Here is a 24,368-nt window from a genome sequence, read left to right on the forward strand (position 1 = left end):
CCGGATGTGCTATTCCATGTAAAATATCAAATACTGTATTTCGCAAATAACTCGGTACAAATGGCCTAGGAGTTTCTCCTGAAATTTCACACCAAATATTAAAATTTAAAATGGGAATACTAATTAGTTTTAAATTTAGATATTGAGAATCAGATACAAGTTGATTTAAATCATCATCTTTTTGTTGTTCAGTTTGTAAAATTTTAAAATTCAGTTCTGTATTATATATTGCATTAACCTCAAAAGCTCTGCTACAACATTGGATTCTCCTTTAATGTATTGTATGTCATCAGTAAACTGTGCTATAAATTCCAAGTGTCTCGTTTGTCTAGGACTTCGTGCTGTTTTTGAATTTAAAGCAGTAGTCAAAGGTTTATGGTCCGTATAAACTGTAAATTGTCGTCCTCCCAAAATATATCTAAAATGTTTTATATTTAAATAAATCGCCAATAATTCCCTATCAAAAGCACTATACTTAATTTCAGTTGGAGAAAGTTTTTTAGAAAAGAATGCAATGGGCTCAATTTTATTATTGTAATTTTGTTGTATAACGCGCCCAATCGCTGTGTAAGATGCATCTACTGTTAAAGATAATTTAGCATCTTTGTTAAAATGATTTAACAATATCGTAGATGCAAATTTATCTTTAATCCATTCAAAAGCTTCATTCGTATTTTCGTCCCATACCAAAGTTTTGTCACGTTTCTTACTTACTTTGTTAATTAGATCATACATTTTGTTTGTAAATGCTGCTAGTTTTGGAATGCATCTATGATAATAATTTACCATACCAATAAATTTCTGTGCCTTCTTAATTGATTTGGGACGTTCGATATTGCGAATAGCTGATACCTTTTCATCAGAAGGTCGAATGCCTGTTCCAGAAATGTTATGTCCTAAAAAATCTATATTTGTTACACCAAAAGTATATTTACTTGGTTTAATATTTAAACCGTACTCTGTAAGGTGTTGAAAAAGGATACGTAAATCCTTTAAATGTCGGTCTTCGTCTTTACTTGCAATAAGTAAGTCGTCAATGTAAGCATATACAAAATCTAAGTAACCTACTACCTCATTTATGAATCTTTGAAAGGTTTGTGCAGAATTTCTAAGTCCGAAAGGCGTTCTCATGAATTCAAACATACCGAAAGGAGTTGTAATAGCAGTTTTATAAATATCTTCTTCTGGAATTTGGTGATATGCCCTAACTAAATCTAATTTTGAAAATATATTTTTATTATGAAGGTTCATATTAAAATCCTGAATGTGAGGTAAGGGATAACGATCGGGAGCAGTTACAATATTTAATCTTCTAAAATCACCACATGGACGCCAATTATTCAACTCTTTTTTAGTTACAAGGTGACGTGGTGATGCTACTGAAGAATTTGAAGGCCGACAAATGCCTGTTTTAACTAAGAAATCAAACTCCGTTTTCTCGAGTTTTTATTTTACCGGATCTAAGCGCCTGGGCTTCGAAAATGGAAGACTACCTTCTGTTGCAATTCGATGTACTGTTGTGTGTTTAACAGGTTTAGTATAATCTGGCTCTGAAATAAGTTACGGAAACTCTTAATAATTTTGTAAATTTATTCTCAACCACAAATAATTTAGGTAATGGAATATCACAAAAGTAGGATACTGTATTAACTGAGTGAGTGATTAATGGATCTACTAAACCTTTATGTTTAATGTCTATAAGAAGACCATATTTAAAAAGAAAATCAGCACCACTTATTAGCTTGGCTATAGTTGCAATCAAAAATGTAAAGGGAAATTCACGTCTTAAACCTAAATTTACTTTTAAAAGCCTTTTCCCGTAAGTGGCAATTGTTGAGCCATTAGCTGCAGTGAGAATTATGTCTGAACGTTTCGTATGAGGAAATTTAGACGCGGGTAATACCGAAATTTCTGCTCCACTATCAATTAAAAAATTGTGTTTGTTTTCTCTATCAAAAATAAATAAGCGACGCGTCGAAAATTCTAAATTTCCGTTGTTCGTCGCTGCAACAACGGAAGAATTTAGTTTGTTGAATCTTTGTTTTTGTTATAAGAACAAGGTTGTTCACAACTTCTAGCATTATTTCCAAATTTGTAGTGAAATCTACACAACCAATTTGGATTATTACGCGAGTTAGAACGATGCCTAAAAGAATTTCTAAAATTATTCCTAGAATTAGAACGCGACCTAGATTTATTCCGATACACTTCTGTTTTAATTTCTGCTAACTCCAAAAAAAGTTTCTGAAAACTTTCACACATTAAAGAAGTGGTCTTAACTAAATTTTCAACAACCAAATTTCGAACTTTTCTATCTGAATTTGTATTTACTGAGAAAACTTCGTTTTTATTCATAACTTCTAAAATGTTATCTGCTAATTTTGTTAACTCATTAATATTGTCACAACTTGAGCTAGCCAAAATGGCATTTAAATTTTTGGGAAGTTTTCTCAACCAAATTCTCTTTAAAATATTTTCACTAAAATTTGAACCGGCTAATAAAATTAATGACGGATAAAACTCAGAGAGCTTTCGATCACCCATTTCTGAATCACTTAAAATTTTGTCTAGCTTTGCATTTTCACTAAGCGAATGTCTTTCTATCAAAACTTTTTTAAGTTCACTAAACTTGTTAGTAAGGGGATGATTTTGGATAAAATCTAAAATTGTTACTATTACTTCTTGTGGAAGTGCTGTTATAATGTGTTCGTATTTGGTATTCTCTTGTATTATATTTTTGGTACTAAATTGTGTTTCAGCAAGTATAAACCACGCTTCTGGACAACTAGTCCAAAATTGTGTAAGTTTTACTGAAGTGGAAAAAATTTCGTTATTGTTAGGATTCGCATATGGATTTATTAGGTCATTTTGCGAAAAAGCCCCTTCTAAATCAATAAACGAATCGTTAACCCGATGTGTTGGTGTAGACATATTTCTATCGTTTGATCGCGTGCGAAGCATAATTAAAATTGACTGTCAGAAATTTATTTTTAAAATACGGTTTAAAACAACGTTATTAAATGCAAAATATTTGTTTAAATCTCCTGAAGAGAGAGTTTGCAACTATTTAAAATGTATTAAATTTTAATTTCAGATAAATTTTGATTAATATAGCTATGTATATATATATTTAAAATATATGAAAATTTATATAGTTTTGAATGTTGTTGTTGTTGTTGTTGTTGTAGCGATAAGGTTGCTCCCCGAAGGCTTTGGGGAGTGTTATCGATGTGATGGTCCTTTGCCGGATACAGATCCGGTACGCTCCGGTACCACAGCACCATTAAGGTGCTGGCCCGACCATCTCGGGAACGATTTATGTGGCCACATTAAACCTTCAGGCCATCCCCTCCCTCCCCAACCCCAAGTTCCATAAGGAGCTTAGGGTCGCCAGAGCCTCGTCTGTTAGTGAAACAGGATTCGCCGCGGATAGGTGAGGTTGACAATTGGGTTTGGAGAAGCTATATGTTGCGCTGGCAACCTGCAGGGTTGCGCTACACAGCCCCTTGAATCTGGTATTTTAGTCGCCTCTTACGACAGGCATACCTACCGCGGGTATATTCTGACCCCCCTAACCCGCTGGGGGGATAGTTTTGAATAATATGATACAGCTCACCATTTCTTTCTAATTTTGATTTGTTGTTGCCTGTTATATCTATCATTGTTGTTATTGTTGTGACTTACGTTTCTTCTTGTTTTTGTTTATGTTTGTTATTTTTCTGCTACTATTCGCTGTTATTTAATTTTTTCGAGTTGTCCTAGTTGATGTTACTTGTTGTTGTTATTCGTATCAATTGGTTTACTTCCTACACTGTTGCTGCATACACAAATGTTACGTTGCCTTTAACTTTATAATTTTCGCATAAAAGAAATATGATTTTGATCTGTAGATTTTTTTTTGGTTGTAATGAACGTAGCTTAACGTTGTAGCTACAATGCGTTTAAGCCTTTACAAAAAAAAGGGACGGCGGTTGATGGTGTCAGTGCTATTAATGTTGATTGGGCTCTTGTATAATTAATCGCTGAATGTTGATTCATTTATGTTAAAGTAAATGCGCTTAGTGCTGTTGCATATAAAGTGTGATATTTTGTTCATCTTTATATTTGAAACCGTTAGTTCAATTCACTGATACATATATGTATTAATGTTTATGATTATTTAGTTAAGTGCACTGGTTTAAAGTTTAATGTTTATTCAACACCGCACAATTTTGCTTTAATACATGAGTTGATATGCACTTAATTCAAAAGTTGATCTATCGGCAATACTCATTTTGTTTATTCTTGATATTTTACACTTAGTGAATATGATGTTCTTTTATCACACATGTGCGACTCCTAATAAATACAAGAAATTGTGTACAGAAAACGGAAACTTATAAATTGGTGGCTTATTTGGTAATATTTCAAAAAGCGTCTACACTTTCGTTGTAAACACGCGTTGTTGTTGTTGGCCAGTTGTAGGTTATAATTAAAAATACTTTTTTTTAAAACGTATTTTGGATTAGGTATATTTTATTTTGACCTTTTTAATTCTTTTATTTTACCAACTTCAAACAATGAAAATTTTTGATAATTGAATAATCAACATTGAAAATTAAAATATTGATAAAACATTTTAAAATTACAAAGTTCAAAGTAACTAAAATACAAAGTTAAATAAAAATAATAAGAACCTTACACCCATTTTAGCATGGGGGTGTTATAATTTATTTTGTCTGGGGGTTGACCCATCTTTAGGGTCTTAAGGCTTTAAAAGCCTTTAACAAGTATTGTCTAGGTGTTCTACTCGAACATTTTAAAATTAATCGCATTGCCTTGTTTTGCTGTATTTGAAGTTTTTTATCTGTGTATCATTTGCTAATATATGTAGGACAGTAGATAAAATGATGTTCAATGATGGATCTGTATACTAATATTTTATGACGTTGGTTAATATGTTTACATGTTCGGTACATGAAGCCTATTTTCTTTGCAATTTAAGCTTCTAAATTACTTCTCCAAAGTTCAAGTTCATATCAATCAAGACCCCTAAATACTTCACGTTGTCGACTCTTTGAATTTTACTGTTCCTTATTTTCAAGTAAACATTGCTTGGATAATTGATAACAGTGGTACTTAGGTTTTTCGAAAATACCATAAACTTGGTTTTATCCACATTTACTTTCAACTTTCTGAGGCACAGCCATTTGTATAAGGTTTCCAAATCCTCTTGAACCTTTGACATAGCACAGTGCGTATTTCTTTCACTGATGGTAACCAATGCATCATCGGCAAATATACGAATTTTGCAATGTTTTAAGAATGATTTAATATCGTTAATGTATATTGTAAACACTATTGGTGCCAGTACTGAGCCTTGCAGTAGGCCAATGTTTACATCAACAACCGATGATATTGAATTTGCAATTATCGTTCTTTGCTTCCTGTTGCTCAGGTAACTTCGGAACCATTCCAACTCCTTTCCCATTATACCAATTTTAAACATGACATCCAACAGAATATCTCTATCAATTGTTTAGAAAGCCCGTTTTAAGTCTAGGAAGACCGACAACATAACTTTTTTGTCACTTACATCCTCTTTCCATTCTTTCCAATTACCATATTCAGTGCTGTTTCACAAGAATGACTTTTCCTAAACCCAGATTGCTCAGGCATAATTACATCGTGTTTTTCTTAGTATACTACTAGTTGATTTTTAACCACTGTTTCCATTATTTTTTCATCTGCAGGTAACGTATTGATTGGACGTAGCTCCTACGGCTTCACTGTATTTTTAACTTTTTCCACAGGTACTATTGTAGATATTTTTCAGAAATTAGGAACAATGCTGTTATTTAGTGAATCGTTTATGACTTCTTTGTAAAAGTGAGCAGTATATACCATGGCATCTTTAAATACACCTTCCGACAAAAGCTTTTTCCCGCCATATTTGTTTTTAAATTCCTTAGTGATATTTATTATACCATCTAATACTATGTCTGTGAATTCAAACGCTTCAATTTGGTTTTTTACGCTTATTTCGGCAGCATAAGGAATTATTTCGATACTTTCATTAATTTCGACTGTGCTCTTAACAAAAAAATTGTTCAGGGCATGGCTATATGACATTCCTTCTCAATGCATTCATCATTAATTATTATTTTGGTTTTGTGTTTTTTGTTATCAGTTATCTCTGCGAGATTTTCAAACACTTCCACACCCGTTCATGTCTCCAAGATTATCGAGCACCCTATCTTCCATATATTTCTTCTTTATACTTGATAGTTTTTTTATTTGTTCTTTTAGCTGTACCTATGATAATCATCCCAGTGTCCTGTGTTTTTAGCAACATTATAGGAGTCGAGTTTTATTTTGTGCAATATTCTCAGCTCGCGGTCATACCACTTATTTCTTAGCTTTATTTTTATTCTCTTCTCATACGTCAATACTTGCATGGCTTCAGCTAGGATATCGTTCAGTTGTATAACTCCATTTTCTACTCCAGTATTATACAAAGAGTGTCAATCGCTTGCTGGCAGCAGTAATAAGATTTTCCGCACTATAGAACTCCCAGCTAGTTACGGTGTCGAATTTCCTCATTTTGACAAATTTTGTTGTTGGTATCTTGAACTGTATTGTCTCGTGACCTGAAATTCTATGATCACTCAAATTTTCAGTTAGTATTTGGTCGTTATTACTAAAGAGTAAATAAATTTTTGTGGCGGCCGCCGTGGTGTGACGGTAGCGTGCTCCGCCTACCACACCGTATGCCCTGGGTTCACACCCCGGACAAAGCAACATCAAAATTTTAGAAATAAGGTTTTTAATTAGAAGAAATTTTTTCTAAGCGGGGTCGCCTCTCGGCAGTGTTTGGCAAACGCTCCGGGTGTATTTCTGCCATGAAAAGCTCTCAGTGAAAACTCATCTGCCTTGCAGATGCCGTTCGGAGTCGGCATAAAACATGTAGGTCCCGTCCGACCAATTTGTAGGGGAAATCAAGAGGAGCACGACGCAAATTGGAAGAGAAGCTCGGCCTTAGATCTCTTCGGAGGTTATCGCGCCTTACATTTTTTTTTTAAATACATTTTTGTAGCTGAGTACTCAGTTATTCTCGTATTGAAAGTAATCCTCTGCAACATAGCCATTTGTGCAAATAAACTTGTTGGCTGATTTGAGTATGTTGACGATACATTCATATTTATGTTGAAATCCCCCATCATTATATACTCAGTGATGATGTCATTGAGATATAAAATAAACTCGGCATCACTGCTACTTGGTGAGTGATAGAGTACAACTATTTGTCATTTTAATGCACATTTCTTGATTTTTATGATAGTGTACCACACATTCATGTCAATGGTTTTATTGAAGACTACACTCAACTGTATATTTGGGAGTCGCAAGGAATGTATTTGTATGTCGAGATATTCAGCTCGGTATCCATTATAAGATCCGTTGTACAAGTTTCTGCGCATAAGACAATACCAGGCTTTCTTATTACAACGAGCCTCTCCAACTCAGTTTTGTTTACAGTTATACTGCTGATGTTAAGATAAATACACTCCAATATGAGTAATGAATTGGTGCCACAGCAACATCAACAGAAGAGCATAAGCTTCCCAAGGCAGTCGGTTCTATGTACCATAAACTAATAAATATGATAAGTTTGGATTTATTTGTAAAACGCTATAAAAAACTTTTTATTCAATATTTATCCTAACATTAATGATCGAAAAATTCAAAAAAACTTCAATTGTATTGATTTTTCCTTAAGACTAATTCGTTGAAACTAACTCTATCTAATATATGTATATGTGTAATTAAAAATAATAAAGATGGGGATAAAAGTTGCTAAATGGAAGATAATAGGAACAAGGAAGTTTATTTTTGAGTTTATTTAATGGCAATATTGTGAATGAAAACAACTTAAAACAAGTAAGGAAGGTTAAGTTCGGGTGTAACCGAACATTACATACTCAGAGCTATGGAGACAAAATAAGGGAAAATCACCATGTAGGAAAATGAACCTAGGGTAACCGTGGAATGTGTTATGGGTATCAAATGAAAGGTGTTAATGAATATTTTAAAAGGGCGTGGGCCTTAGTTCTATAGGTGGACGCCTTTTCGAGAAATCGCCATAAAGATGGACCAGGGGTGACTCTAGAATTTGTTTGTACGATACGGGTATCAAAAGAAAGGTGTTAATGAGTTTTTTTAAAAGGGCGTTGGCCTCAGTTCTATAGGTGGACGCCTTTTCGAGATATCGCCATAAAGGTGGACCAGGGGTGACTCTAGAATTTGTTTGTACGATATGGGTATCAAATGAAAGGTGCTAATGAGTATTTTAAAAAGGAATGGGCCTTAGTTCTATAGGTGGACGCCTTTTCGAGATATTGCCATAAAGGTGTACCAGGGGTCACACTAGAATTTGTTTGTACGATATGGGTATCAAATGAAAGGTGTTAATGAGTATTTTAAAAGGGAGTGGGCCTTAGCTCTATAGGTGGACGCCTTTTCGGAATATCGTTATAAAGGTGGACCAGGGGTGACTCTAGAATGCGTTTGTACAATATGGGTGTCAAACGAAAGGTGTAAATGAGTGTTTTAAAAGCGAGCGGACCTTAGTTCTATGGGTGGACGCCTTTTCGAGATATTGCCATAAAGGTGGACCAGGGGTGACTCTAGAATTTGTTTGTACAATATGGGTATCAAATGAAAGGTGCTAATGAGTACTTTAAAAGGGAGTGGGCCTTAGTTATATGGGTGGACGCCTTTTCGAGATATCGCCATAAAGGTGGACCAGGGGTGACTAGAATTTGTTTGTACGATATGGGTATCAAATGAAAGGTGTTAATGAGTATTTTAAAAGGGAGTGGACCTTAGTTTTATAGGTGGACGCCTTTTCGAGATATCTATCATCTAGAATGCGTTTATACAATATGGGTATAAAAAGAAAGGTGTTAATGAGTATTTTAAAAGGGAGTGGGCCTTAGTTCTATGGGTGGACGCCTTTTCGAAATGTCGATATAAAGGTGGACCAGGGGTGACTCTAGAATTTGTTTGTACGATATGGGTATCAAATGAAAGGTGTTAATGAGTATTTTAAAAGTGAGTGGGCCTTTGTGCTATAGGTGGACGCCTTTTCGAGATATCGCCATAAAGGTGGACCAGAGGTGACTTTAGATTTTGTTTACGATATGGGTATCAAATGAAATGTGTTAATGAGTATTTTAAAAGGGGGTGGGTCTTAGTTATATAGGTGGACGCCTTTTCGAGATATCGTTATAAAGGTGGACCAGGGTTGACTCTAGAATGCGTTTGTACATTATGAGAATCAAACGAAAGGTGATAATGAGTTTTTTAAAAGGGAGTGGGCCTTAGTTCTATAGGTGGACGCCTATGTAATTTGCGTCGTGCTTCTCTTGATTTTCCCTACAAATTGGCCGGACGGGACCTACATGTTTTTATGCCGATTCCAAACGGCATCTGCAAGGCAGATGAGTTTTCACTGAGAGCTTTTCATGGCAGAAATACACCCGGAGCGCTTGCCAAACACTGCCGAGGGGCGACCCCGCTTAGAAAAATTTTTTTCTAATTGAAAAACCTTATTTCTAAAATGTTTGATGTTGCTTCGCCCGGGGTTTCAACCCAGGGCATCCGGTGTGGTAGGCGGAGCACGCTACCATCACACCACGGTGGCCGCCATTTGTTTGTACAATATGGGTGTCAAATTAAAGGTATTAATAAGAATTTTAAAAGGGAGTTGTGGTAGTTGTATATGTGAAGGCGTTTTCGAGATTTCGACCAAAATGTGGACTAGGGTGACCCAGAACATCATCTGTCGGGTACCGCTAATTTATTTATATATGTAATACCACGAACAGTATTCCTGCCATGAATCCAAGGACTTTCGATTTCGCCCTGCAAAACTTTTTCATTTTCTTCTACTTAATATGGTAGGTGTCACACCCATTATACAAAGTTTTTTTCTAAAGTTATATTTTGCGTCAATAAACCAATGCAATTACCATGTTTCACCCCTTTTTTCATATTTGGTATAGAATTATGGCATTTTATTTCATTTTTCGTAATTTTCGAAATCGAAAAAGTTTGCGTGGTCATAGTCGGATTTCGGTCATTTTTTATACCAATACAAAGTGTGTTCAGATAATTATGTGAACTGAGTTTAGTAAAGATATATCGATTTTTGCTCAAGTTATCGTGTTAACGGCCGAGCGGAAGGACAGACGATCTACTGTGTATAAAAGCTGGGCGATCTCGCCCTTTTTCACAGAAAACAGTTATCGTCCTACAATCTAAGCGCCTACCAAATTCCACAAGGATTGGTAAATATTTGTTCGACTTATGGCATTAAATGTATCCTAGACAAATCAAATGAAAAAGGGCGGAGCCACGCCCATTTTGAAATTTTCTTTTCTTTTTGTATTTTGTTGCACCATATCATTACTGGAGTTGAATGTTGACATAATTTACTTATATACTGTAAAGATATTACATTTTTTGTAAAAATTTCACTTAAAAAAAATTTTTTTTTAAAGTGGGCGTGGTCGTTCTCCGATTTTGCAAATTTTTATTAAGCATACATATAGTAATACAAGTAACGTTCCTGCCAAATTTCATCATGATATCTTCAACGACTGCCAAATTACAGCTTGCAAAACTTCTAAATTACCTTCTTTTAAAAGTCGGCGGTGCCACGCCCATTGTCCAAAATTTTACTTATTTTCTATTCTGCGTCATAAGTTCAACCCACCTACCAAGTTGCATCGCTTTATCCGTCTTTGGTAATAAATTATCGCACTTTTCGAAAAATCGAAAAAGTGGGCGTGGTTATAGTCCGATGTCGTTCATTTTAAATAGCGATCTGAGATGAGTGCCCAGGAACCTACATACCAAATTTCGTCAAGATACCTCAAAATTTACTCAAGTTATCGTGTTAACGGACGGACGGACGGACATGGCTCAATCAAAATTTTTTCGATACTGATGATTTTGATATATGGAAGTCTATATCTATCTCGATTCCTTTATACTTGTACAACCAACCGTTATTCAATCAAAGTTAATATAATCTGTGAGCTCTGCTCAACTGAGTTTAAAAAGCCAAAGGAAAATCAGAGGTAAAAAAACTTGGGATTGAAAACTATTAATGATACAGGAAAAGGACTTTAGCGTAAAAAAGGAGATTGGAAATGAGATGAGAAATGAGGAGATTCAAAATTATTAAATAGGAAAGAGAAACTTTATCGTAAAAAAAATTAAAATGGAAATTAATTAAGTTTACGAACTAGCAAACAACAATATTATATATTAAATAATTTATACCTCATTTATTGACAATAAGCTAGCAAACATTCCCGTTTCTCGGAACCGGACGCAGCTTTAAATTTTTTTTGCGGTAATGAATTGCCAATAAATATAATATCAATTATTCAAGTCGTTCAGAAGCTGTAAGTTGTGTTTTGACGAAGTTTCTGCTGGCTTGAGTCTTAAGCTAGCAGACACTCCCGTTTCTCGGAACCGGACGCAGGTAAAATTTTTTTTTAGGTAATAAATTGCCAATAAATGTAATATCAATTATCCAAGTAGTTCGGAAGCTGTAGGTCGTGTATTCACTTAAGCTTAAGAATCTAGCCAGCAGACACTTCGTGAAAACACGACCTGCAGCTACCGAACGACTTGAATAATTGATATTACATTTATTGGCAATTTATTACCCCAAAAAAAAATTTTAAGCTGCGTCCGGTTCCGAGAAACGGGAGTGTCTGCTAGCTTAAGACTTAAGCCAGCAGACACTTCGTGAAAACACGACCTGCAGCTTCCGAACGATTTGAATAATTGATATTATATTTATTGGTAATTTATTACCGCAAAAAAAAAAGCAGAAAAATCAAACGGAGAATAACTCTTGCCAACAAGAGCTACTTTGGACTGAGTAAGTAATTGAAAAGTGAGTCCTCTCTCGACGAACAAAAATCACGCTCTGCAAGTCGCTCACCATACCTGTCCTGGTGTGTTGCTCGGAATCATCGACGGTGTCGGGAGAAGATGAGATGGCTCTTGAAGTGTTGGAGAGAAGAGTTCTCCGGAAGGTTTATTATCCTGTGCGTGATGCCGACGGCGAGTATCGAAGGAGGTATAATGATGAGCTGTATGAGCTTTACGCAGATATAACTATACTGCAGCGAATAAAAACCCAAAGGTTTCGCTGGCTAGGTCATGTTATACGAATGCACGAAGACGCTGCGGCCATGAAAGCATTGGGTCGACTGCAGTTTGGAAGTGGCTGGCGTGACTTGTTGCGAAACGTACAAAATCACTTACGCGTCTAAGCGTCAATTAATGTATGACTAAATCTATGGATTCCATACTGAGAGAATTTCCCTAACGTTTTTAATGTTTACTACTGAGTGTTATTTATGCATAATAAAACAACTGAAATTGAACTCTAGAACTAGATATCTAGAGTTCAATTTCACTTCCAAATCGGACATGTACCATAGCAGTCATTTTGTGTAGCTTTACAGTCCCAACGTTTATGCTACTGAAAAAAAAACAGTTTCGTTGTGTTTAATATTTTATCTATCACTTACATCCTAAAGCTTACAAATAATATACTTGACGCTGTCATTAACTTGCTAATAGAACATAGTTTTTAAATGACTTGAGGCAACTACAAAACATACTTCCAAATTCATGTAACGTAACAAACATCGTTCAAATCGTAGTAACTTGTAAAAAGTGAACAGTATAACATTTTTGTAAGAACCATTGTGAGTTCATACAAGTGAAAAATCTTTCTATTCCTCCATTGCCATACTTCCCTAATTGTTGACAGGGAGAATGGCTGTCGCTAATGGCTAGATAATGGAGGAAAGGTTTGTTTTTTTGTTGCCGGTAAATAATTAAGGTGGCATGAAGTGCCTATTTGCGTTTCAAATCAACTTGTCTTTCAAATGTGTATTCAGAAAATCAGGCTACATATTAATATTCACTTTTAAAATCTAGTAAATAGAGAAGATATGAGCAGCCAGCAAACATTTTAAAATATGTTAAATAATGCAATATACCAGTCCTTTTCAATGTTTTTAACACGCTTATATTAGCTTCACTTGTATGTTTGTAGCTCTCTAGGCTAGGCGCGCAAAGAGACCCATCTAGCGGCAACTATTGAAGAAGGCAGTGGTTACATAACTCGCTACAAAACGAGATACGAACCTCTGTGCTACGGCGTGTTGTTTAGGTTTTTTTTTTTAAACTATATTATGTTATTTTCAAACATTCGCCACTTGTATGAAATCACAATGGTAGGAACAAAAAATTTCAGTTAAGGTATTAACTTTTAAAATCATTTATACAAAATAATCGATGTATCAAACTCTATGTATTATCAAACCATTTTTGTCAAAATGCACTTACGAATGTAACGTAACAGCCCGTGATTTGGGCCATATAACAAACGGGTTAGTTTACATAATTAAAAAAATTTGCTAAAATTACATTTTTTGCTTCTAGACTTTTGTTTATAACAACTCTGGACGGTCGTTTATCAGCGATTGATGGCAGCAGAGCTGGCATTTTACATTGGAGCATTCCTACAGGTCCCGGACCTCTCATATCATCCACCATTCATCGCCTTGAATTAACAAACAATGGGCAATTTGTGCGCATGATACCATCGTTAAGTGGATGTATATATAAATTTGATGGCGAATCTATTGATGCTACACGAATTACCACCGAACGACTGCTCAGTTCCTCAGCGAAATTCTCAGATGATCTGGTCATTTCGGGAGGTAAAGAGACACGTACATATGGTGTGTCCGTGCGTACTGGTCTATTATTGTACGAGTGTTCCATGCATGGATGTGTCAACTCAACAGAAAGTAGAAAAGATTTGCACTTTGGAGATAGAATTAGGATTGAAACGAAAACAGATCATGATGCGCTGCTAGATGATATAATCGTTATACGTCGCCATACACAAACTGTACGTGCTGTGGAATCGAGAACCGGTGAAGAGCGTTGGAATTTCAGTGTGGGACAACATGAATTAAATTTAAAGAAATCGGCCGAGTGTCACGATAGTTCATATAGCGACATGAATATAGCTATGTTAGATTTGGAGATCAGAGTAGTGATACCAGAGGGTCTAATCTGTGCATTCAGCAAGTCAAATCCCAAAACAATGTTGTGGAAATTTAAGGTAAGCATTAGAGTGATTCAAAATACAATTTTTTCCAATTCATATTCGGCAAATCGAAATCTTTAGAACATCAATTTTACAAGCGGACCACCTAAAATAATTTTTCCTCGGATGAAATGAATGCCCCTATTAAGGCTTACAACTCATCTCTCTTTCATTTGAAATTTTGCCGTTTACAACTCAACCTACCAAAAAAAGTTCTGTTGAAGTTGCCAAATCCAAAAACTTCTTGTAACTTTATCGTTTACATCCTCTGGTAGTGCGGTTGTCAAAGGACGCTAAAATCTGAAACAGATGACCAGCAGTTGTCACAGAACTTTTGTAGAATGAAGTTTTGCGCGGATAAAAATTTTATCTCCAAACCGGTATTAGAAGTCGACCCTAGACTATCGCCAATAAAGCAAAGTAAAAGAACGAAACATCTATGAAAAAACTTATTGAGCGATATCCAAAAGTTGGGTTTTGATCCACAAATATCCTCAATAATACAGCGACCCATTCTTATAGTTATTATTACAATTTTTTTTTTCAGTCGAAAAAGTCCGGGTCAAAAGATTGTCCAAGAAGGCAGTGCCCAGTCAGAATTTCCGTCTTGAGTCTACAGTCCTCTCTTTTTAATTATAGGATTAACTTTATTAGTCTACGGTTGTAAGGCCTACACATGATCTTCGACACTTTACACCCCAGCGCTTGGGTCCACGCCTTTCCCGCTTGATCGATCATTTGCAACTCTCGTCTTCTCTTAATATCGCTTAATCTAATTTGAACGTCTGCGGAGTAAGCTGGAGCGAGGGATGCGCCCTTTATAGCTAGTTCGATCACTCTTTCCTTCTCATCTATTTCCACGTGCCCCGTGACCCAATATAGATATGCTTCTCCCTATCTCGATTCTTTCCAAGCGAGATTATTGCCTTAATTGCTGCTAAGCTGTCAATATAAAAGTTGACGCGTTTGTACTGCTTTAGTTACGTCCACTAATTCCGCTAAAACACTACAGCGATCTATCAGCTTGTAGGATATGTTTATTTCCGGATCAACACAATAGGCGTGAGGGAGTGACTTCTCCACGTTGAGCATCCACGACAACTTGCTGTCTATATTGATTCCTAGATATTTTGTGTAAGGCTTCTCCTGCAGGATCACCCCTCCTACTTTTGGCCTGGTTAAATTTGGGGCCTTGTACCTCTTAGTAAACAAGACCATATCCGTATTATCTGCGTTGGCCGTCAACCCGACATGAGGTGCCCAGGTATGTATAACCATAATCGCTTGATCCGTCAAAGAGCTAGTTGTGTGAAGGCACTTTCCTTTTGTGATAATTGTAACGTCATCTGCGTAACTACGCCGTAAGTCTCGTAAGTCGATTTAAACTTAGAGAAAGTCTTCACCACCCATTCGATCCGGTTATTGGTGACCAATCCCGGCAGTACCAGCTCCGTTATCGAGGTGTTATAGCTGTCTGCTGGCTCTTCTGAATATCTTCTGATGGGAAATTTGCGTCGAACAGTGCCTCAAGGGACTTCTCAATATTGTGTGACCATACGCCGTTCTCTTTCTTTATTAGTCCCTGGACTATTTTTCCCAGCGCTAGAACCTTCCGCAATCTCGCTGTGTCGCTGGAGCTCTAGGTGTCCGCACATACACTTTTTCATGTGACTATTTTCACCCTTAAAGATTCATGCCTGTAGATCCTCAGCAGATCCCTATGCTCGCCCCAGCACGCTTTGCTTTCCGCAACCTTTGCCATCTTAATCGTATCTTTTACCTGTCTTCTAAGAAGACTCAGTTCATTGGTCCACCATTACGGCGTTGCTTGTCCTCTGAATCTTCTTAGAGGGCAAGCTCTATTATACTTAGTTTTAAGCGTATTTGTTAGGAAATCATTGGACTCCTCCAGTTCCTCCACGTTGGCAACCCCTTTGGATTGTCTTGTAGTGTTCGGGAACTGCTAAATTCCTTCATCGGCAACGTTTAGGCGCCGCTGCTATAACCATTCAGCCACCACAGCGGTTTTTTGTTTGTCTTCATTATTCATACTTCAATTCTGGTTCTTGCCAATTGATATTCACAGCACTGCGACATCTTTTACAGAATAGTTGTGAAAATTGGACTTTGTTTATGGCGATGATGCCATAGTGTCATATTTTATTGACACTTTTTCCCCGTAAATTTTTTCTTTCTTCTGTTCTAATTTAACAATTTTTTCAATTAAGAAAAAATATACTATAACAATAATAATGATAAAATAATTATTGTTAGGCCTTGAGCTCGATTCAAACTCGCGATCTTACAAATCAGTAGGCCGATATAACAACAAAAATTGTTAATACATCCCAGAGCACGGGGAAAAGTGTCAATAAAATATGACACTATGGCATCATCGCCATAAACAAAGTCCAATTTTCACAACTATTCTGTAACAGATGTCGCAGTGCTGTGAATATCAATTGGCAAGAACCAGAATTGAAGTATGAATAATGAAGACAAACAAAAAACCGCTGTGGTGACTGAATGGTTATAGCAGCGGCGCCTAAACGTTCCCGATGAAGGAATTTAGCAGTTCCCGAAATGGATCTATACAACGAGCTTTGGCAGTTGTCTAAATTTTTTCTTTCTTCTGTTCTAATTTAAAAATTTTTTCAATTAAGAAAAAATATATTATAACAATAATAATGATAAAATAATTATTGTTAGGCCTTGAGCTCGATTCAAACTCGTGATCTTACAAATCAGTAGGTCGATATAACAACAAAAATTGTTAATGCTAAAAATTTTTAAATTAAACAAATTTCTCCATTAAAAACAAAATTTTTTATACGTGAATAGCGTTAACTAAATAAACAAGTAAAATGGAATGCATAGGATAAAGACTAAAATCAAAAATTTTATTAAAAATTAAATTTAGTCCCTTTCTCACAGAAGCAGGCAAAATAACTATAGGAAAATTTCAACATGACTTGGTGGCCAAAGACAGCACACGGCATAATGATAGCATTAGCCGGTTATGAATTAGGGAAGGAAAATTCAGTAAGTTCAGAAGATAAAGTATCTGAAAACAGGATAGTTAAATCTGAGCCACCAGACCAATTAGACACAAAAATTACCTCAAAAATTCCAGATGTTTGGCTAGGCGCAATGATTTGCGCAGTCGGGCCATTGATCATTGCAATCGCCACGATACTAAGAAAGTATATGAAAATCAAATATATGCAATTGAAAAACGCGCAACAGCGCGTCTAAAAATTTGTTTTTCTCCTTCTCAAATATCTAAATTCTTTTTCCCCAAACTGCGGAAGAGCAATAGTTAAGAACACACATTAAAATAATAACTCTTAAAATTTCCCAATCAACAGTAAAAGCAGACTAATTAACCCTGCCAAAGTTCAATAGCAAATCAAAATTTGCATAATTCCTCTTAATGCTACTGACACAGATGGTCAGGAAGCAATAGGAAATTCTAGGACAGTGGAAATATGCATAAACTAAAGAAAAAAAAAATACTAAAAAACCCAGCAATAAGAACAACGAAAAAAAATTAACAAAAATTCACAAAGAGAACATATAAAAATATACGTGAAGCGCTATATAAATTTGCAGCAATAAGACATGTCGCGCTCGTTTTCATCGTAGGATAGAAAAATGTTAGCGTAGAAAGCATTTCAAGCAACCAGATTGTTGAGGAAGTTATTGACTTAGGACAATATTCGACCAGGCTGAAATAAGCCGGCAATGCAGGACTTGAAATTTATAAGGAAAAACACAGTTGTCCTGAGGGACAAATTGGTGAAAAATAATTGAATATATACTCGAGTAGGCAAATTTAAAATAATAATAGTAGGTACCCAAGTTATCAAAGATCAAATAATTGCACAAACCCAAGAGGTTGTGCATGTGACAAATCCCAGTTAAAAATAAATAATTCTTCATTAATATAATGACGATTCTGTCTTGGTGGCCGCCGCAGAAATCACATGACAAATAAGATCAAAAGGAAACTGCTGGAAAATAAGAAAAATAAGTTATAAAGATATGAAACCACTGCACCTCCCGTTTACCCATTAATTAAAACTACTTTGCTCTTCCATCAATCACAACCCCTAGATTTTTTTTCTCGCATAATTAATGACAGATTTCTTACTTTATGTGTCCTTAGTTTAGTAAAACTTGATAAACAATGAAAATCGTTGTTTAATAAAAATGGTTAAAACAATAATCATTCATCTAATTATAAACTTATTAGCCTGGGCCTCATTTAAGGAAACCTCAAAATTAACGAGGTAATAATTTTAAATAATAGGAAAAATATTTTTACTTTAGCCACCGGTAGAATAGGAAAAACTAATAGGGAAATATCTTTTATTCTAAATCCAAAATAGAATAGGAAATAGTAATAGACAATATTTTTACTTCAAACTCCGAATTTGTGAGAAAATAGTAATAGGAAATATTTTTACTTTAACCTACCTACGAAATAAGGAAATAAGAATAGGCTTACCCAATATAAAAAATATGCTAATGATTCACAATAATTTAACAAAAAAAAAAAAAAAACAGTTTCAACAATAGCATTCCACTTTACACGTCATTCAAAAGTCAGCACACAACAAATATGAAAATAAAAATGAGAAAACAAAAACAAAAATTTTTTTAAAATTCATATTGGTATCAAGTTACCATTAATTCACAAACGTTAATTTGTAGACAAAAGCTGATTTTTAGGTGAGTTGACACTTAAAGACCAGCTGTGCAAAACATGTAACATTACTCATCATAGTAAATATACGAAACAAAAGAATAGCAAAAGTCAGCATACTATATAAAAAAAAAAACGCGAGAGTCAGCACAACGGGCACTGTAGGTAAAGTAAATGCAAACGAATAAAAGCAACAAGAAAGCACATAAGCAAAAAATTCACTACTTACAGTATAAAATTACCACTATGACATAAATTACAACTGAATGCAAAAGATTGAAATTTGGTAACACCAAGCAAGTTGACTGGGTCATTTAACGTAAAATGAAACAACACGGCACACTTATAACAGTGACATTAGAGGACCGTCTATAATTAACACAAAATTATATACGCTCACTTAAAAGGCCGATGGTGTAGTGTTGCGTGGAATTCTCCCCACTTCGAATGCGCTTAACGTTACAAATATATATGCAAACAAACGTTCATATTTAATTGACCCAGATAACCACCATGAGTTCATTCGCATTTGCCAAATCGCCCAATATATTGATTCGTCATACCAAACAGCTTAAGCGCGGATCATATTGACAATATGTAGGTCAATACAATAATTTGCTGACAAACCATTTTTCTTTATTAAGTCATGCCCTTCTAGTATGTAAGCATTCATGTAAGTATGTATGTGTAGGTTAAGAAACTTTTGTATAAATAGAAATGAATTTCGTCAATAAACGAGAATCGTTTTTTAACGCTATTCATCGGCGATCGGAAAACCTTTTTCGTTTTATTATTTCAAAGTTATTACAGTCTCAGTTTCGTTTTTAAATTTTTCTGGAATTTCGTCCAGTTCTTTGACCTAGAGTTTCTAAAGGTTACTCGCGTGTCTGCCTTCTTTAGGGGAATACTGAAGCTGATATACGCATGGTCGGAGAAGTATGCTCTAGCAATGACCATCCAATCATACATTGATATATCACTTTCAGAGCTCAATGTTATTACTGGATGTTGGAACAATATATGTAGGGTCACTTCCCCTGTTGGTGATCTCCAAATTGGCTTGCAGTATGTAACAAAATAGAGACTCGCCTCTATGCGTATCTTCTCCTCCCCACGTATTGTGGTGCGCATTTGCATTCGCGCCTATGACCAACGGTCTTTCGCACCATTCCACTTTTATTAGCTTCTTGCACTCTCCCAGTGGTGCCCCCGCAGCACGGGCCATATAGCAGGATGCCAGGATAAATGCCTGCTTATTCTTCTGACCGACCGCTACCACTACGAGGGACTCAGTAGTGTAATTAGGCAGCATATATGAATGCAGCTGTTTCCTTACCAAAACTGCAGATCGCACCCTTCCATCCATGGCTCCTGAATCAGCGCCATGTCAAGGGTTAGGACGAGTTCGCTCGACGCCAATTTATAGGGTTAATGGGCTGTTTTCCGCCTCCAAATTCGTCGTGAGGTCTACGGAATTTTTCCCAGAGGAGTAAATGATGTGTTGGACATCCTCTGTGCGACTCGCAGCACCATTTGGCTGTTTGTCTTCTAACACCTTCGTTGTGACTTTCACGGCCTCCACCTGCCCCCTTAGTTCAAGGCTTTCGAGGTCATTTTCGACTTCACCCGTTGCTAGCGCGTTAGGATTGTTATCCTTGGGACTTCTTTTCCTAAGTCGCATATAAATTTTGCCTGTGCCCCAAAACATTTTGCCAAGCGGCGTGTTCAATATATCCTCCGCCCGCTTGTTTATTTGGGAGATGTAAAACAGACCTCCATAGGCCGAAATACAGTAAGTACCTCCCATTCTTGTGTCGGTGTATTCAGTTTCTGACTCTGCAGAAGTTGCAGCGCATGGCATCCATTACTTCATCTCGCATGGCATCCATACTTTCACTTAACATAAAGCCGCGGATTCTTGCCTTGCCTTTGGAAGTTTGGAACAACTTCCCAAAGCAACCGCAAGGTTGCGATGTTGTCGCAAGCTATCATCTCTTTTGACACATCTTAGAAAGCCGGAGTCTTAGCGTTATCTCCCTGTGGCTCCTACTTCTGTGGATGGCACATCGCCACTTTTAACGTCCTCTCTCTGACTTGCAGCTTTCGAGGTAATTAAATCCTCGCTATTGGGGCCCATCTGTCCCAACAACTGTAGACCCACTTGTATTGTCTATGCGGCTGCCCTGCTTCGCGGCCCTGGAACTGGGTGCTTTCCGCCTCTTGAAAGCGGGCTTGTCGCCTTCCGCCGAGGGTTTCTCGCAACAAACCTCTTGAACTGCCTTCGTCGTACTTCACCGCCTCACGGGCTCACTCCAAACGGTCGCCCCCACTTCTGTTGTGTCGGCCACTGCCCCCAAGCGTTGTACAATTCTTAGTGCTGCGCGGTTCTGAGAGAGAGCTCTCTTACTCTGCTCCGTACTTTTCTCCACTATACTTCTCCGTTTACATTTGTATGTTTCCTTCACGGAGTTCATTGACTCTCTTCTACTTTTGCTCCCAGAGTCCGACGCATCGCTTATGGCGGTTTTGTCTTCCTCGGCTTGCGTTCCGTTCTCCTACTCTGATAAAAAAAAATGTAAGGCGCGAGAACCTCCGAAGAGATCTAAGGCCTAGCTTCTCTTCCAATTTGCTTCGTGATTCTCGTTTTTTCCTACAAATTGGCGGGATGGGACCTACTTGTTTTATGCCGACTCCGAACCGTATCTGCAAAGCAGATAAGGTTCGGCTGAGAGCTCTTCCTACTCTGACCCTCTATATTAAAACAAGATCTTGAGTTCATCTTGGTCGTACGACGCCCTGCCCAAAAAGGCGGACTCGGCGGTTCATTATTGCATATGGGGAAAGAACCGTCCGCCACAGTAGTGCCCCTTACTGTGGTAAGGCCATCAACACATCCTGAGGTTGCCCGGTATCGGGAAACCGCTCAGCCACTTAGTGGGGCGCTATGGAGTTCGGATAAGCCCTTATAGCATCGACAAGGTGTCTATCCTTGTGAAGAAAAAAAAAAATTAAAGTTAAATCCAACTTATTTTTTAAGGACAGAACAAAAGTTCGCCTCCGTAACTAAGGAAGGCTCATCCAAATGAAACTAACTTTTTATCGATTCCCCTAAATATCTGAATTTGAAACCTATATGGACATTTCATATTTTTTTATACATGCTAGAAGTTTGTCATAGAAAAACAATAACCTTAACCTTATTGAAACCTCTTTGCATACACAAACTTAGTAGTTGGAAATGCCTCTACTAGGTTATGTTGAATATGGGCAAGAATCGGTAGTTCGCAATGAATTGCATTCACCACATCTGCGTTCACCGCATCCCGAAGCAAGTCCAATAGATTATGCCTATCAACAATATTTAAAATATGTCTGGTTTTCTTCCCAAACATTATAAGGATTCGCTTTGAAGGATATTCAGCTTCCTCAATTATAATATCAATCAAATATAATGGTTCCTGTAACAATTCACCGTTTTATCAGTGGTGTCAATTGTGTAGGTCATAGATTCCTCGCTGTGCACGGTTGCACAATCCAAGGCTACGTCTTCCTCCAATACATTTATTGGCTGTTGCGACAAAGCATCTGCAACATAGTTTTCCTTTCCTGGTTTATAGTGTAACTTTGCGTTATGTTCGTCGATGAAAGCTTTCCACCACTTAATCTTTGCGTTAGTGTTTCTGTCCGAAACTGTAAAAGTCAACGGCTGGTGATCAGTAAATATGCTAAGATTTTTCACACCAGACAAATAATTCCTAAGGGACTTTAGAGCCCACACAATTGCAAGTAATTCCTTTTCGTTAGCAGCAAAGTGAAGCTCCACGTCTTTAAGAGCTCTCGAAATCATCTTTATGGGCGTCCCCTCTTGGGAGAGCACTGCTCCCAACCCATATGTCGATGCATCCGCCGTTAAATCAAACCCTTTTCGAAATTTGGATATCGCAAAATTACGTCCTCTGATATTAAAATTTCCCTTAACATGCTGAAGGCATTTATTTGTTTTTCATCAAACTGGATCTGAATTTTTTTTGACTGCGATGCTTTAACTTTACCATTTTCTCCTTTGAGCAGCTCTGTTAATGGTTAGTAATTGTAGCAAAATCCCTTATAAAACACCTGTAATAGCTGGCTAGTCCAAGAAACGATCTAACCTCACAGATTGGTTGGTTGTTTGTAATTCTTAATTGCCTCCATATTTTCTGTGCACACTTTTATACTCCCTGTTGAAACCAAAAAGCCTAAATATTCAACTTTTATTTTGAAAAATTTCGATTTTTCAATCGAAACCCTCATGTTTGCATCACAAAGAGTCTTCAGCACCCACTAAATATCATGAAGGTGCTGCTCTTTCGATTTTGGAAAAATTACGTTGTCTTCGTAGACATGGCAGTTCTTGCCAATTTTTTCCCTAAGCACGTCATCAATGGCTCGCTGAAAGACGCTTGTTGCATTTTCGAGCCCGAATGGCATTCGACAAAATTCATATTTGGCATTATTTACCACGAATGCAGTTTTTTCCCTGTCACTCTCTTTTAGTTCTATCTGGTGAAACCCTGATTTAAGATCAAGGGTCGTGAAAAATTTCGATTCCCCATATTTGGTAATATTGCCCTTACATTGGGAATGGGATACTTGTCATGTATTGTTTTGGAGTTAATCTTAAGGGAATCTAAGACAAGACGTTTATTTTTATTTCCCTTATCGTCAGTGCCCTTATTGTCAACTACCCATACCGGGTTATTGCATGGAGACCTAGATGGCCAAATTAAGACATCCCTTAAAAGCGGTTTTATTTCATCATTTACAAAGTCTGCCACCCCTATTGGTTAAGTGTATAATTTCGAGTAGACCGGGTCTTGGTCTGTAGTTCGAATCGTAGCGATGATATTTGTATTATAAGGCAGTTTTTTCTTTGAGTCCGCAAATACTTCTTTTGAATTTTAATCATTTTAATAAATTTTTCGCCCACTTCTGGAATTTCTTCTATTAGAATTTTTAGCAACTTCACATCTCCACACTCCAAAATGTACCCAAATCATAATTTATTAATTTCTGACTCATGTCTATTTTTTTTTTTTTTTAAAAGGTCAAGCCCTATAATGCCGTCAAAAGTTGACAAGCTTGGCTGAATGAAAAAATCGGAATCGATACCGAAAACATTTATCTTACATTTTTATACTCAGTTGAGCAGAGCTCACAGAGTATATTAACTTTGGTTTGACAACAGTTGGTTGTACAGGTATAAAGGAATCGAGATAGATATAGACTTCCATATATCAAAATCATCAGGATCGAAAAAAAATTTGATTGAGCCATGTCCGTCCGTCCGTCTGTCCGTTAACACTTTTTCGATATCGAAAATTTCGAAAAACCGAAAAAGTGTGATAATTCATTACCAAAGACGGATAAAGCGATGAAACTTGGTAGGTGAGTTGAACTGATGACGCTGAATGGAAAATTAGT

The 24,368-nt window shown here is 36.6% G+C and overlaps 1 protein-coding gene across 4 annotated transcripts in view; it reads left to right on the forward strand.

The window, feature by feature from the left end:
* The window catches only part of PEK (pancreatic eIF-2alpha kinase), a 93,352-nt gene that overhangs the window by 13,822 nt on the left and 55,162 nt on the right, over positions 1–24,368 (forward strand). For all 4 annotated transcript variants that reach the window (XM_067759834.1, XM_067759835.1, XM_067759836.1 and 1 more), the window contains one exon: positions 13,522–14,212. In XM_067759834.1, coding sequence (XP_067615935.1) covers positions 13,522–14,212 — 691 coding nt within the window. The remainder of the gene's footprint in view (positions 1–13,521; positions 14,213–24,368) is intronic.

This window comes from Eurosta solidaginis, chromosome 1, assembly GCF_040869045.1.
Source record: "Eurosta solidaginis isolate ZX-2024a chromosome 1, ASM4086904v1, whole genome shotgun sequence".
In the NCBI taxonomy this organism is placed as follows: Eukaryota; Metazoa; Arthropoda; class Insecta; order Diptera; family Tephritidae; genus Eurosta; species Eurosta solidaginis.